This window comes from Otolemur garnettii, unplaced genomic scaffold (genome assembly GCF_000181295.1).
Source record: "Otolemur garnettii isolate 467f Iridium unplaced genomic scaffold, OtoGar3 scaffold00053, whole genome shotgun sequence".
Taxonomy (NCBI): domain Eukaryota; kingdom Metazoa; phylum Chordata; class Mammalia; order Primates; family Galagidae; genus Otolemur; species Otolemur garnettii.
This window is the reverse complement of record NW_003852448.1, coordinates 7284962-7301765: the sequence shown is the minus strand read 5'-3', so window position 1 is coordinate 7301765 and position 16804 is coordinate 7284962. Positions and strand designations below refer to the sequence as shown.

General features: G+C 46.2%; 1 protein-coding gene across 4 annotated transcripts in view; it reads right to left on the bottom strand.

The window, feature by feature from the left end:
- Positions 1–16804, bottom strand: part of PRKAG2 (protein kinase AMP-activated non-catalytic subunit gamma 2) — a 269309-nt gene that overhangs the window by 42011 nt on the left and 210494 nt on the right. For all 4 annotated transcript variants that reach the window (XM_012806513.2, XM_023514443.1, XM_023514444.1 and 1 more), the window contains exon 5: positions 16593–16662. In XM_012806513.2, coding sequence (XP_012661967.1) covers positions 16593–16662 — 70 coding nt within the window. The remainder of the gene's footprint in view (positions 1–16592; positions 16663–16804) is intronic.

Genomic DNA, 16804 nt, shown 5'->3' with positions numbered 1-16804 from the left:
TTGAACGGTAACTATGTACATTAATGCACTTCTGGGGTACAGTGTATGGTTCAGTCCTGTCACTCTTGTGTGGTCCAGAAGGAAGGCTGTCCCATTACCCCTGGGGACAGTCACCCTACTTTACAGAAGAGGTTGATGTCAACTAGAAAGGGAAGCTTCTAACATGAGAAGGAAAGAGGGCCCCAAGCCAGTGCCAGGTCCACGTCCACATCCACGATCCCTGCATGACATTCCCCCCACCCCCTGCCCCTGCACATACGTGTTGCCTACTGCAGACACACCTGACATGTCTAGTCCTAGCAGCCGGGCAGCACGCCTTACCGCTGCAGTTACCACCACAGTTGCCACCAGGTACCACCGCCGACGGTCATCACATGCTCCACATTTAACACACAGAGACTGCTGCTTACCCTCCTTCTACAAGGATCACAGTGCACTAAAATGCTACGAATATTTTCAATTCAAACTTGTGAAGCTGGCCAGAGACACCTGTGACAATTCATCCTCAACATTCTCTGCCTTTTTTTTTAAGGCAAAGGAGGGAAGAGAAGAGATGCCTGGAGGATGGTAAACAGGGTGCTGAGGCCGGAGTGCTGGGAGAGGAGCTCTATTTGGACCCCTGAGGGAAAAGGCAGCTGATCAGCCCCTGCACCCTGGTCACCTTTCCCTGCCCTCTACCCAGTCTGTAAAGACAGTGCCTATAAAACCGCCTTCCTTTACCAAGAAGGACCAGCCACAGTGTGTGAGGCCAGCTGGGATCAAAGGCGGAGGCAATGGTGGTGGCACTGGGGGGGAGGTCGCCTACTATAGGGCCTGCCCCTCAGCTTTAATGTTTAAGCAACTGGATTTTGTAATCAGTCTTCTAGGGGAGATTCAAGCTAAATGAGCAAGTGTTGAAGAAACTGAAATGCTGATGAACTCGGAAAGTGATGGAAGTCTAGGGAGAAACAGGAGCCTGCCTGGGAAGAAAGGACTGCCAGATGGAGGGTCTGGTGCCCAGCCCGCACACGACAGGCTAAGGGAGTGGCAGGGAAAGGGACCCTCACATGCATGTTGGGTGCTTAGACTTCATGTACATTACCAGGATGGTACAGAGAGCAGTCTCTGGCAGTGTGAACATTTTACTCATCACTTTCTGTACTCATTTTTGTTGAAGAATAACATCATCAGTATTAGAAAGGCGCTTTATTAAAAATGGTCCTTTTGACATTGAAGTTACGTGCAAAGAGAAGAGAGAGAATCCAATCACGCTCCAGCACCTTCCCCCGGGGTGCCCTGCAGTCTGGTGACCCTGAGCTCAGGTTTGGACCTTGTCATCACACTACAGAGTGAATGCAAACTACCAGGTTCCTTCTCACCAGCTGTCTGCATTTTAATCCTTAATCCTTATCTGTATTTGTGAAATGGAAGGTTTACGCCTTGTTAAAGAGAGTTCAGATATCAGGCTTGGTACCTCTAAAATCATCCTGTGGAGACCCTGGGTCGAGCAGGTGGTAGGCTGGGTGAGGCAGCCAGAGATCCCAAGTGCGGAGCCCAGCTGTCCACGGGGGAACCAACTGCTTCCACCTGCTGTTCTTTCCCCTCAGTGGGTGCAGGAACCGCTGCCATTAGCTGGCTCCATCCCCACCCATCACCCCATTTCTGTTCAAGTGTCATCTCCAGGGTCCTCCAGCTCACTCACCTCCTGCCTGTGTACTCTCTGTGCTCAGCTCCACTTCAAAGGTGAACACCTAGCTGGCTGTCTATGGGACCACTTTCAAAAGCACTGGTGCAGGGGGAGCCCCCTGAAACAGTACAACACCTTAGAGTTGTTAACAGACCCACACCTGAAGGGTAGGGGCAGGAGAGGAATGGCTACAAAACCCAGGAGAGGTCATCAGGTAGAGTCAGCCGCCTCGGTGGAGAAAGCCACCTTCAGTGGAGGAATCCTGCCTGGCAGAGGCAACCTCACAGGGTCAGGGAGCAAAGGGCAATAACTCCCTGACCTCCTGCTGGGCACCCCACTGGCCACACTGGACAGGGCGCCAGGGGCCTGAGAACCCTGCCGAGGCATCCAGAGAGGGCTGCCTGGTGGACTCATACTGGGCAGACAGAAAAAGGAGACAGTTTGGATTGATGCAATATCTTACACGATAATGCCTTATTCAACTTTGTTTTCAGAAATTATTATTTGAAATAATAAGAGGTATGAGGCTGTTTTCCAAAAATAACATTTATATATACAACTTGAGCATTCCAGATATGGAAATCTGAAATCCAAAATCTGCAACTTTTTGAATGTTGACATGACACTCATAGGAAATGTTCATTGGAACATTTCAGATTTTGAATTTTGGGCTTTGGGATACTCAGTTGGTAAGTATAATATGAATATTCCAAAATCTTAAAACACGTAAAACATTTCTGGCCCTGAGCACTTCGGATGAGGGATATTCCACCTGTAGAGGCCAGTATCCAGTGAGCTCTCAGCACCATATCCAGTGCTGCTCTCAGCACCTGCCATATCTGCTCACCCCTCACCTCTGACCCTTCCTTAGCTGGTTCTCTGCTCTCAGCTCCTTCCCAAAAGAAGAAAAACAAATCTCCACTTGACCCTGCTGACATTTTCAGCTCCACCCCACAGCTTCTCTTTTAAGAGCAAATATCTCAGTCCCAGCAGTCCTGAGTTAGGAATCCTGAGGCTGATTCCACTGGCCTGGCCCGGCCCGGCAACTTCCTGGAGCTAATTTTAGTGGCCTGTCTGCAGATCTCCCCCTGCCGACCTCCCCCTGCTGACCACCTCTCAACCTTAGTTTCCCCACCTTTACATCAGAATAAAAGTAGATACCTCAAAAGCATAGCTTTGGGAATCAAGAAAGATAATTTTGATTAAGTTCACACTACCACCAATGCTGCCTTCCTCCACACCAGCAGCTCTCCGTGAGGTGACCTTGCCTGCAAGGGATGCTCAGTAACACCTGGGACGCTTCTGATTGCCATGTTGGGGTGGGGAAGCCTCCTGGCACACGGCAGGCAGAGGCATGTGCTGCAACCTGTCCAACAGCACAGGGGACACCCGTAACCAGGAGGCTCTACCATGTCTGGCTCCCACGGTGACCCTGCTCTGCCAACCACCTCTCCTGTCTGTTCTCCTGAGTGGTCTTTCTCCCATTTCATGAGTGTGCCCACTTTCCTTTTTCCCTGTCCCCAAGCTTCCTGCCAGGGGTGCACGATGGGTAAAGGGAGAGGGTGAGAAAAGGCTTCGTCTATGAAAATAGGGTGCTCAGGGTACCAGGCAGAGGGTAGCACAGATACGGCGGGGATGGGGCACAGGTGGTGTGCACGCACCTCTTCAGAGAGAGCTCAGAGAGGGGAAAAGGGTTAAAGGTGCTAGGACGCTGCCTGGGCGAAGCCACATTCAGGGCAGATGTAGGAAAGCGGAGACTAAAGGAGAGACAAACAGAACAAGGCAGCAGTGAGGGGCCCCAGCCCTGGCCGCCAAGCCCACCAGCTGCAGAGGCATCTGACTCAGCGGAGAAAATGAGGGACAGACAGGTGGCTTCATGTAAGTGCCCTATGCCCCACTGGGGCTGCTGCTCCTCTAGCACATAGAGAATAGTCTGCCTGAGCCCAGGGCCCTGCGGTGGGCCACTGACCTGGACTATGTGGAGGCTGATGGGCCCAGTCAGAGGAGAGTAAGTGCCCACTCTGTCCACTCCCGTCACTGAGCTGCCACAACCCAGCCAGCTACTGATATCCTACTTATCATGTGGGAAGTGCTAGCTGGTCAGAGCGCAAATGGACAGAGAGCCACAGGGGCTGGGGCTGGAGGGACTGAGAGAATCAGCGTGAGTCTCAGAAGGAACAGCATCTCCTTGGGGACCAGCTTTTGGAGCTACTGTCCAGCTGCCACCCGAAGAGGATTTGCTTGGCCGATGCGGGAACAACACAGACACACACGCACCATGTCCGCACGTCCACACACCTGAGGCCAAGTCACAAGTCAAACCACTCTCTCTTTTATTTACAATGACTGAATACGAGATTTCGAGGCATACATTCATTCATTAGTTAAGGACACAGTGACCTGTAGATTCCAATCTTATCTTAAGGAGCTAAGTGTGTATGAATGAAAGGCATTTTGAAATAAAATTTACACATTAGCCCAAATTTCACTAAAAATAACCCAAACTGAAAAACTTTACTCCTTATTCCCAGTTTCTACCATTTTAACTGAATAGGCAGAATTGCATTGTAATTCCACAAAGAAAAGTACTGTTGGTGTTATCTCTAAATGTATCTTTTATACTTTATTCTACGTTTAGAAACACAATTTGCTATAGCTACATAATATTTTCTCTTTTTGGAAAATTGCTTAAAAATTTTGAGCAAGAAATAAGCCCCAAAAAAGGTAATAAGAAAGTTAAAAGTATATGGAAAAGAAAAAAATTAAAGTCCAGTATCAGTCCTTCTAAAGTATTTAGAAACAAACAGTTACAAGGCAAACCTTGACTGTAATTCTGCAAGACCTGTGATTGTAGAGCAGCGGCGTAAATGAAGTCCATTTGGTTTTTCCTTTCCCCTGCTTTCTGCATCTGGCTTCAAACGTGTGTGGAGGCAAATGTGTGCACTGCTGAGGAAACTTGACGCTCTTCTATTATATATAAGGGGGCAGAAGAGACTTACCAAGGAAGAAACAGCACAAGCAAGAGCAGGGCAAACAGTTCGCCCAGTCAGTTTCAAATGAATTGCAATAAATGCCTAAGGAAAGTCCCAACAGACAAAGCAGTGCCCTTACAATTACACGTGGTTTCTTCCCAACAGGGTTTTAAAACGGCTTTCTGTTTAGTTCTAGGAACTATATAATTAAAGCATCTACCACAGCCAGTGTTTCCTTTATCAGGAAATAGAACCCAATTGCTAAGCGAAGCAAGGTTAGCACACCAGGATAGAGCACCAGGCACCACGCCGGTCAGGAGGGGAAGGACACCCTGGCCGTTATAACACGGCTGGAGTGCTCCTAACCAGGACACCTGAAATCTGAAACACTCCACAATCCACACCCTCCTAAGTGCCAACATGACACCACGAGTTACACTGAACACAATACTTTTTCACTATATTTGTGGTATGTCTTTTTTCCCCACTAAGTCTTTATGTGTGAATAAGTATAAGAAAATGATTGCTTATCAGAAGCGCAGAAATTCAGAGGCAGAGTCAGCGAGGCTGAGAGAGCAACACCTCTGCTTTCTGATGGTTCAGTGTACACAAACTTTGTTTCATGCACATTATCCAAAACATTGTATGAAATTCCTTCAGGCTATGTGTATAAGAAACATAAATGAATTTTGTGTTAACACTTCCCTAAGATACCTCGTTACATACACACAAATATCCTTAAATCTGCAAACATCGAAAACTCTCTGGTCTCAAGCACTGGGACAAGGAGGACTCAACCCGCCAGGAATTGTGCAGCTGTCACCCGACCCCCTCTGAGATCAGCATACTTTCAGAAACTTAAAGAAAGTCTACCCCTAACTTATTATGGATTTAAACAAAGGAACATATGTTGGATTTTATTAACTGCTATTTCAATTATCTACTGAGATGATTATAGGTTTCTCTCCTGTATCCAGGGTCTTACTATATTGCCCAGGTAGGAGATTGCCTCAACCGATCAGGATGGAGCACCATGCACCACACAGGTCAAATTTCTTAAATAGTAACATAACATACTGAAGAATACTTGTATTTCTAAAATGAGCCCTGCTTGGCTACAATATGAGGCTTTCAGCATTCTTCATGGCTCAGTTTGATTCTCTTCATTTAGGAGTTTTGCCCATATTTTAAATGTAAGATTCATCATTTGTTTTCTTCTTTGTGTGCTAACTTCCTCTGGTTTTGACTTCAGATCAAGCTAGCCTCTCAGAAAGAGTTGGGAAGCTTTCCATCTTTTCCTGGGCTCTAAATTAATTTAAATAGTCATGGAATTAACTGTTCTGAAAAGTTTTACAGAATTCACCCATAAACAGGCCAAACGTTGTGCTTCTTTTGCAGCGGAGGAAGAATGAGACACTTTAATTACTGCTTTTGAAAAAATCCCAGATTTACTGAGATATAATTCACATCTCACGTTAGTACATCACCTATAATGGAAGGCAATCCAATTAATTACTTTTAAATTTCTTCCCCAGTGACTGAGGAAAAGGCTAACTTTTCTAGTTAGGGAAATAGAAACTGGTAAACTTCATTCAAGAAGTGATTCAAAAGTTTTAAAATATTCACTGATACAGTTTGATACATTCCAGTTTTAATGTTATTTTTGAACATGTCTACCTTTACAGTTAAGAAACTTTTCTTACGGCCAATGGTTTGCATTTTTACCCATTTTTTTCTTGAACAGACTTGACAAGAGTTTATCCACTTTATGGCCTCCTGGGACTAAGCTTTTGTTTATGGAGAATGACTTTTGTATTTGATATTATTGGTTTCTGTCACTTCAGTAGATTTTTTGGAGGGAAAATAGATAAATGAATATATTTAGCAAACCATCTTAATGATTGTTCAGGTGAATTCAAGGTGGGCACAAGCATCCCCACAAGCTTCCTGCAGTCTGGGATTCTGACAAAAGGCTATTCTAACTCACACTGAACCACTGGAGTTGAGCAGAGCCCTAGCTCTGGTATGTCCATTAATGTGTGCAGTCTTTGGGGTTTAGCAATACAATGGATCTTTCTGTTGCAGGCCCTGTGGCTGTCCCTAACATGGCGTGTCATTGTTTTTAAAATATTTGTAAGCACTGTTAAGAATTACTAATTCAAATCAAAACATGAAAGAACAATTTGCAAAGTCATTCCAAGAAGCCACTAACAGGCCATGCCCTTACAGTCACAAAGGCTTGGGTCCCTTCATCAAGTATCCTAGGTGGCAGGCAGGTAGTCCAAGTTCAAATGGGAGGCAGTGTAGAAGGAAGAACAGGGCAACATCCACACCAAGCCTAGATCAGAACTGTCACCACCTGCCTGTGACCTTGAGCAAACTGAGCTCCTCGAGTCTGAATTTCTTCAATTGTAAGATGGGAATAACGCCATGGTTCCTGCAGGACATGTCTGAGGAAGGGGGAACACCCACTCACAAACGCTGCCAGCCACACTCGGCACACACATGTGAATCCACAGGGGGACATCTGACAGTGTGGACAGCCGGGGCTGCCTGATGCACTGGCAGTGACTTCAACTTTTACATTTTTGCTCAGTTGCCATTTCTGTCCTTTCTAGTCATCGTCACAGTTGCTAATTACGGAGATGTGCTACGGACCAGGCAATTCAGTGAAAAGTTATGCTCATGTTACTTAACCCACATTAATCCTGTTGGCTAGGTACTATTACGATTCCCAAGTTACATATGAAGAAAGCAAAGCTTGAAATAACTTATCAAAGGTCTCACGGCAACTAAGACTTCTGAAATGGGTCTCCCATCTGGGTCCAACTCATGCTCTTAATTGCTGTGCCTCTGCTTACACACGCATTTAAAATGGGGGGCACACCATACACGTAAGCTTCAAAGCCAGAGAAATCAATGTGAAAAGCGAGAGCCAGAAAGGACACAAATGAACAGATTAAAGTGTGTGTGTGTGCATTCTCGAGGTCTCCATGGAATGATTACATGCTCCATTTCAGAGAAAATGTAGAATGTGGTCTAGAAAACAACAATGTATTCTTAGCAACATGCTGTTAGCTACACACAACCAAAGTACAACCTGAAACAAGATAATCAGCAGCACAACATCCAGAAACCTCGGTGATGTCATGCAGATTCAGACACACCGGAAACGGCTCATACCGGGACAAAGAAAGCAGCACATCAGACAGATTAAAAAGTGACTAAAATAAAGCCAGAAGGTTCCCAAATCAGTCCTACCCCAAATGAGCCTCCCTCTTTATTATCACAAGCCAATCAGGGCCCTTTTCCCCAACATTAGCACAAGCACAATCACCACCATGCAAGAAAGGCCAAGAAGACTTTTTCCTCGAATACCAGACCATGTAAGCAAACCATCCTGTTCTATCCACTTGTGGCCGCCTTTGAATTTATGTAACAAATCCTGACGTCACAGTTAGTAGAGAAGCCTTTCACACTCTGGGGGTGGGGGTAACACTCGAGTCGCCTTTACTTCCTCCATTTCTCCATTCCGTCATTGCCTGCCATCCCCCTTGCTTTTAAGAGACAGGGTCACACTATACTCCCCAGGCTGGCTTTGACTCCTGGCCTCCAGCAACTCCACCACCAGCCTCCCGAGTAGCTGGGATTATAAGCACACGAGACACATTCTGGGCATTGCCCTGTGATTAGAGCATCACTCCTGTGGCAAGTGGATTTCCTCTCATTTCTGTATGTCTTAGATATAAATGCTTTATTTCTGTGTAAGGAGTATTATTAACTACCTGAAATACACTAAGCCTATGTGTCAGAGTAAAAGTTGAAGATTCAAAATCCCTATGTTCATTTGCGGAGCATGCATTTACGGAACACTACTTCTTATTCATCGTAGCATCCTCCAGGCCTGGCGAATATTAGGCTTTCAGCTTCTATCCTCGTGGTGCTCACAAGTGAGTGGTAAAGTGCACGTCCCTTAACTGCACCCACTAACTGCGAGGGGTCGTGAGGCAGCACAGGACACTCTCGTCCAGGCTTCCAGAAAGGCTTCCCTGAGGAAGTGATACTCAACTTGAGACTTGAAGACCAGTAGATGGCCAGGAGGAGTGGGAACGATGACCCAGGGGGAGGCAACAGCCTGTGTAAAGTCCAGGGGCCTGGAGGAAAAGGCAATCTGAGGAACTCGACAGCCAAAACGGTGGAGGAAATGCAAGGAGGGAAGAGGTGGGAGACCAGGCTGGGGAGGAGGGAGAACGAGCAGGGTGCTTCAGAGATGCCTAAAGGCAAATGAAAAGGACAGATTTTAGGTATGGAAGTGACATGATTAGACAGATGTTTGTACAAAATATCTCTGTATCTCTAATTGCAGCACAGAACATTGATTGGAGAGGGTAAGGCAGATGCTGGGAAGGCTCAACCTGCTTGAATAGTCCCTAGGAAGGTGAGCACAACAGCCTGGATGGGTGTAGGGAGTCGATATTTATTTGTTTCTTTTTGAGACAGAGTCTCACTTTGTCATCCTTGGTAGCATGCCATGGTGTCGCAGCTCAGAGCAATCTCAAATTCTTGGGCTTCAGTGATTCTCTGGCCTCAGCCTTCCAAGTAGCTGGGACTCTAGGCACCCAGCTATTTTTCTGTTGTAGTTGTCACTGTTGTTTAGCAACCCCTGGCCGGGTTACAACATGCCTGCCCCGGTGTATTCGGCCAGCACCCTAACCACTGCGCCACGAGTGCCGAGCCCAAAATTTAGAAGTGACAGTGAAAGGAGTTGCTGACTTGGACCTGGGCAAGAGACAGAGCTAGCATCAACCCCTCAACAGTGTCAACAGCGAGGTGGGTGCAGGGCCATTTACTGAACCAGCCTGGTACAAAGCAAAGTGAAGGAGGAGGGGAGGAGATGCAAACAGAGCGGGCCTCATGGTCTCGAAGCCAGGAAGAGGTGACTGTCCAGGGTGGGGGTGCAGAGGGAGCAGCGAGCCTTGTGCGGAGCAGGGAGGAGCCCCATGTCTACACCGCATGGAATCCACTGTCAAAGAAAAGCAGACAAGTACCAACCACCAAGGAAATAAACGCAGAACACTGGGAGTCTGAGTTACAGAAACTGATGACAGTTTGAGAAGATGGAAGAGGTCATCTCTGAGACTATTGCTGAGAGTTAAAGAAAGATGAGGACTGACAGATGTCCACATGGTCTGCCAGATTTTGCAAAATGAAGGCCCTTGGTAACTCCAGTAAGCTTGGGTGGGAACCAGATAAGGAGGTCTGGGAGGTGGAAGCGGAGAGCAGGGCTGCCGAGCTGACCAGTTCCTGCCAGCCGTGAGCACTGCGCCCAGGGTAGGGGCTCCAGATGTTCAACACTTTCTGTCTGTGGCCCAGTTCCCACCTTCCCAGGTACGTTGCCTCAGTTTAGTTACTTAAACTCTTGCTTTAACTTCTACCTCTCAAAAGTAGGAATGATAAGATATTTACCTCTTAGGGTTATCCTAAGGATTAGAGAAACTTACAGGACATTGCCTCACTGGACTTAATATGCACCTGCTGTCATTACAACCACAGAAAAAAGGACATAAACATTCTTCCAGCTTCCCAAGTAAACTCCAAAGGCTTTCTACAATCAATAGTTCTCCCTCCTTAAAACTCACAGGTAGAATGTAAACTCACAGCGGGTCAAAATCTCAGTCTGGAACTCTGGTCCACTGGCTGACAGGATCCGACCTGTGTGGCAGCCATGTCAAGAGGCTGTTTTCCAACAAGCCTACTGGGGAGCAGAGCAAGTCCTGGAGAGGGAAGGCCACAGAGCCCCAGGCAGGTGAACAGAGCTGCGTCTCTGGCTCCTGATGGTTTTCAACTTGGTTCCAGCTGCTGTGAAGCCTGATGACAGATCTCCCTTTGGATATCCCCATCTCCTCCCTACTCATCTTCCTCTTTTTTTAAACCAGTCTGGGATCTTTCCTGTTGTTGACAAACCCTCTCACTACTCTATGCCATCAGTCTAAGATGCCATCAATGTTAAGTCACATCCTGGCCTCAGAGGGATTAAAATGTGCACCTAAAACCCACGAAAAAGGGTACTATGGTGAATGTGGGGCTAGCTGGAGAGGAAAATTTTAATTACTGACATTTCATAAAATTTTAAGTACTCCTAGTCAAGAAACAATTTTCTTTTTGAGACAAGTGTCTCACTCTATCACCTGGAAAGAGAGTGCTGTGGCGTCATAGCTCACAGCAACCTCAAACTCCTGAGCTAAAGCCATACTCCTGCCTCAGCCTCTCAAGTAGCTGGAACTACAGATGCCCGACATGATGCAGAATTTTTCTATTTTTAGTAGAGATGAGGTCTCCCTCTTGCTCAGGCTGGTCTCAAACTGCTGAGCTCAGTGATCTATCCCCCTTGGCCTCCCAGAGTGCTGGGATTACCTTGCCTCACTAAAAACAGTTTATCTCTTATTAAAGATGAGCATGTAAACTCAGTAGGGAAAGTTGGGTTTAGATAACATGATCATCAGGGCCTTCTAATACCACCAGTAAGGATCAAGCAACTAAGCTGCGATCTCAAACCTGCCATTTGTGTATCTCTGCCGCCGGGGCTCAGGAGCCCTCACACTAGAGCAGAGCTTCTCTGAGAAGATGCTCCCAAGTCAGAGTGATAAGGGCATAATTTAATGGGTATCACAGGTACAAGGAGGCAATTCTCCCTTGAGCAAGTTATCCTTCTCCCTGTCCTCCCTTAGTCTTTTTGTGCTGTTTTCCCCCGTAACTGTCCTATTTCCATGAAATTTTAATGCTATAGAGAGAGAATGTTTGCTTATATACTGTAGCCCCTTCGAGGGTCACAAACCCCTGTAATGTCTAAGATATTTTGCCCCCAGCAAGAACAAGTCTTTGCTCATTCAGAGTATTGTTTCTCTCACTTGAGAAGGAAGGAGTAAATGCAAATTTTTGTTTTATCTGTTGGTTTACATAGTGACTGTAGATTGCTTTGGGGTCTTATTATTTTTTTCCTTTTTTAGAGACAGGGTCTCACTCTGCTCTCTGGCTAGAGTGCAGTGGTGCGACCATAGCTTACTGCAGCCTCAAACTCCTGGACTCCAGTGATCCTCCTGCCACAGCTGCCTGAGTAGCTGGGAATGCTGGAGCGTGCCACCATGCCTGACGAAGTTTTAATTTTTTTTGTAGATATGGGGTCTTGCTATGGTCCCGAACTCCTGGGCTCAGGCAATCCTCCTGCCTCTGTTTCCCAAAGTGCTGGGATTATAGGTGTGAGCCACTGTGCATGGCCTGGGGTCCTATTTTTGAGGAAGAAGGAAATTAAAAGCTCATCAAATACCAACCCCTAGTTCTATAAGAAAACCCACAGTGACAACAATAATTCAACAAACAAAGACCCAAGAGACTTTCTGGGTTATCCCAAGAATTATAGGTGCTTCAATTCTAAACGGGGCCTAAATCTTAAGAATCTTGACTGAAAAATAATGCATTCCCCCTCCCACAAAAAGTGGCCCCTTACCTATTTTTGTTCAGTGGAACCTGATGACCAGCCTTGCTAGAATAAGGGAGTTCTAGAAAGAGGATTCCTCCTGGGAAAGCACTTGGCAGGTGAAGAAGGAGCAGTTAGGGCAGAGTGGAGAGACTGGAATGAAGTAAACAGCAAATGATGAGGACGAGGAGGGACTGGCAAGACGTCCTCAGCTAAGCAGGGAAAGCCGCCCGCCATGGCCAGGTATCAGAAACCAGCAGTAGCTGAAGACCCTGCAGTAGCTGAAGACCCTACGGCAGCTAAGCCATGAGGGACGCCTGGGGAACACACGGATAGTTCCAACCAGCCACAGACTTCAGGAAGTAGGGCAGGAGTGGAGCAGGTTTGCTAGTCCTGAACAAAACTGCTGAATGATCACTCACTTTCAAAAGCGTTCATGGGCTGTGTTTAGGTGCTTACCAACTACAAAGTACTTGGTCCTGGCCAGCAAATAAGTTCAAGACAGTTAACACTGGTAATACAAACACAGAAAAGACGCCACTGGTGTAACAATTAAAAATGTAAAAAGCAGCCAAAGATGGTAGCTCATGCCTGTAATCCTAACACTCTGAGAGGCTGAAGTGGGAGGCCTGCTTGAGGCTATGAGTTCCAGACCAGCTTGGATAACACAGTGAGGCTGCCATCTCTACAAAAAATAAAAACAAATTAGCTGAGCATGCTAGTAGGCACCTGTAGTCCCATCTACTCAGCAGGCTAGGTAGCACTGAGCTAAGGAGACACCATTGCACGCCAGCCTGGGCAACAAAGGAGAGAACCTGTCTCAAAAACCAAACCAAACCAAACCTTACATAAATGTAAAAAGCAAACCCAGAGAGTGATTAGTGATTCCTATGGGCAAGGCACATGTCTCACAATTTTTATTACGTAATCATTTAATCTCTGAACATCCCCATAAAGTAACTACAAACGTAATAGAATCACTGAGATCCCACAGCACTGCAGAACACCTACTATACACCAGCTATGACAGGAGGCACAGGGAAGGGGGCGTTGTGTGACAGAAGTACACAAGGTATTTGGGGATGCCTCAAAGAAAGGGTGAGCCTTGCGGTACTGGTCCACAGCATACAGTCCTGGCAATGTGCAGCCCGAGGCCCAGACTCAGTGACGGAGCTGCAGAGCAGGGGTCTGGCAAACTCTGCCTGAGGAGCCGGTCTGGCCTTTTCTAAGTAAAGTTTTACTAGAACATAGCCCCTGCTGGTTGGATTTGTGTCTGGCCATTCGCTGCTTTCTACTTTCCTGCGGCAAGGGCGGTGTGAGTAGTTACAACAGAGGCTGAGACCACATTACTTGCAAAGGCAAAAATATTTACTGTCTGGCCCTTGCAGGAAAAAGATTGCTTGCCCAGGTCCTAGAGCCTTGTTATTCAAAGAGGGGTCTAAGAATTGGAGGTGGCGGTCACCCTGGGGCTGGGCTGAAGTGTGCAATCCAGGTCCCATCCAGATCTAGAGAATTGGAATTTGCCTAGTAAAAAGCCCTCTGGCGACTGTGCAGAAAGGCAGGGGTGGTGGGCCTTCAGGGTAAGAGAAGTCTGCACTCAGGACAGTGGTAAAGGAGTGATGCCATCAAACCCATACAAGTCTACAGGGTCCTTCTTGTCAGACAGAGTGTGATGGTAAGAAGGACTGACTGCAGAAAGGTGCAGGGAGCTTGTATCATAACCCAAGCCAAAGGAGACCCCAACTAGGCAAAGTTAGACCATCTTTGTCCCCAACTTCACTAGTGCCTCTAAGTTGTTTCTAACAAATATAGTATCAGTAATGCCTTATCAGGAAATAGAAAAATACTTGGTAACAAAAACATTAGTAATTATGTGTTTCCATGTATAACAAATGTATCTTGGTCTAAGTCATGCCTTCAACCCAGAAACTAAGATATTAACTAGGTAGGAGAGAAGTTTAATAATGAAACAAGGATCTATTCAGTGGCTACTTATTACCTGGGCTATTAATATATTAGTTCACAGGATATTTAAAGGTGTAATGTCTTACTATTGGGACTTCACTCCTTTCTAAATAAATGTAAAATTCTGCTTGATATTCATTTTTTCTGTATTTTGGGTGAATAAGCAATTTACAGTTGAAGAGAAACACAGTAGCACTTTGGACTACCAGGCCAACATTATTCCTCCCTCTAGCTCAGCTCAGCTTCCAAGGCACTACTTAACATTCTGCCTCTTAAAAATCTAGAAAAGTTTGACAGGGTTATTTGTGGGATTCAGTATGCTTAGTTTAAAGTTCTGACAGCGTTAGAGATAAAAATAGAAGGGTGAAAGGAGAAATTCCCTTTCTTACTTAGGCTTAATACTTTAAGTTGGTTACACTGACAGAACAATGCAAAAGAAAAAAAGATTCTATATCTGTTTTGAGAAATGCAAATAATTAAATTAATAAATCTCAAGTAGGAAAGAAAAACATCAAATCTGTGTTGAGAAGAATCTCTGTGTTAAGATTCACTAATAAAAACCTTAAGAAGGCCATGAATTTAGGCATGGCACACTGGCTCATGCCTATAACTGGAGCACTTTGGGAGTTTCAGGTCAGCCTGGGCAACATAGTGAGATCTTAATATCCACAAAAATTAAAAAAAAAATTGCCAGGTGGAGTACTATACACCTATAGTCCCAGCTACTTGGGAAGCTATGTCAGGAGGATCACTTGAACCCAGGAGTTCAAGGGTGCAGTGAGTTACAACCAGGCCACTAGACTACAGCCTGGGCAATAGAGCAAGACCCTATCTCTAAAAAAAAAAAAGTTTATGAATTCAGTGTAATGGTTAATGGCAATTCAGCAATAACAGTAACTACATTTATGAAGTGCTTATTAAAATGGCTTTCCACTGTACTAAATACCATGATACAGACTGCCTCATTTAATCCTGATGTTATTTCATAAATGAGGAAACCAAGGCACAAAGAGGTTAAGTAACTCATCCAAGATCACACAGAAAACTATAAAAGGAGGTGTGATGTGAACTTGAGCTCCAGTCTCCTCTTGTCTCCATGTAAATCTGAGAAAACTGTAAATGCAATAGATTCTCACTGTTACTAATAGCAGAGACAAAGAAAACTCCTGTAATTTACAGTCAAAGTCCTTTTCACTCTGTGGGTAGTGCCCAAAATTTGGCCTGCAATATAATAAAACTGAGGAATAGTGAGGTGGATTCGAATTAAGGCACTGGATTATTTTTCAGTAGGAAAAAATGCAAATTAAGTCCAGTAAAATTCCGAAATGCATCATTTATTAATTATAAATATGGACAAAGACTTTTAATGATAATTACTATGCACGTATTATCTTCTAGCTAACATGTCTGTGAAATGCTGCGGTGAATCTAAACAATATCAGGCCCCAGCTGATTTTATGGGGCTAACACTCTCATGTTGGCTGTGCAGACTCATTGAAGTAATTGCCTGATTGTGAATGAGCAGAGGTATTAAAGTAAAGTTGGCACGAGGGACAGCATCCACATGGCACATTCTTTGTTTCGGAGCTTTAGTCTATCAACACTCTGGGAAAAAACAGAAGTCGCTAAATAAATAATGGAAGTACACAAGATAGCGTGAGGCCTTTTGAAGTCCTCAAATTGTCAAGCATCTTATACTGAGTTCTTTTTTGACTTTGTGCTTATCATATTCCATTTTAAATATTAATTCTGCCAAAGAACAAGCTCATCTTCAAATATTAACGGCTTGAAAATAAGATCCTAGTGATAGTTCATCACATTCCATTTTAAATATTAATTCTGCCAAAGAACAAGCTTATCCTCGGCAAATTTTTAACAGCCTGCAAATAGATCCAGATCATTTACCTGTAAGATGGAAGAAGAAAACAAGACAGGGAAAAGAAAAACCAAGTGAGAGGAGCGGTGACAGGAATGATGGGGCAAGGGGGTCGCCAGAACTCAAAACCAATTCAACAAGCCGCTTCAGGTTCTCACATTCAACTTTCCCTATTAAAAAAGAAGACACACCCTACTGGTGTATTTTCACAAATACACATAGAGGGACCAAATGGGGTTATTTAAAGGTATGGACTGTGGATGTAATCTGGGGTTACCTCTGAGTGTACGGTGACATGTACAATTAGCGCGGTATGACACCTTGCTCTAATTCGAGTTCGGTTAGTAAGGACAAAAGGGCCGCCTATCGGTGCGGATGCTGGGTGGCCGGCTCCCTCGGGAAGACCAGCTGGTGTCCCTTCCGGAAGACACGGCGTGCCTTGCAGATCCGAGCTCGCCGGCGCCCATATCCCCACCCGGGGCCCGATGCTCCCGCAGGACACAGCCGGCGCCCGGCAGCGGCCAGACCAGCGGGGCGGAGTCCCGGGGGTCCCGGGCGCCGGGCGGGGTCCCGCGCGCCCGTCCTGGGGGCAGTCGCCGTGGGAATGCCCGCATGCCGGGCGGAGGGAGGCGCACTCACCTTCTTCCTCGAACTCCAATTTCTCCAGCATGCCGGCTTCCGCGGGTCCGGGGGCCGCCGCCAGCGCCGCCTGAGGGGGAGGAGGAGGACAGCGATCAGCATGAGCCACGGCGCTCGTCCCCGGCCGGCGGGCTCGCGGCCGGCCGAGCGCTCGGGCCTCGCTCCGCGGCGCCGCCGAGAGGAGGGGCCTGGCGGGCGGACGCAGGCGGGCC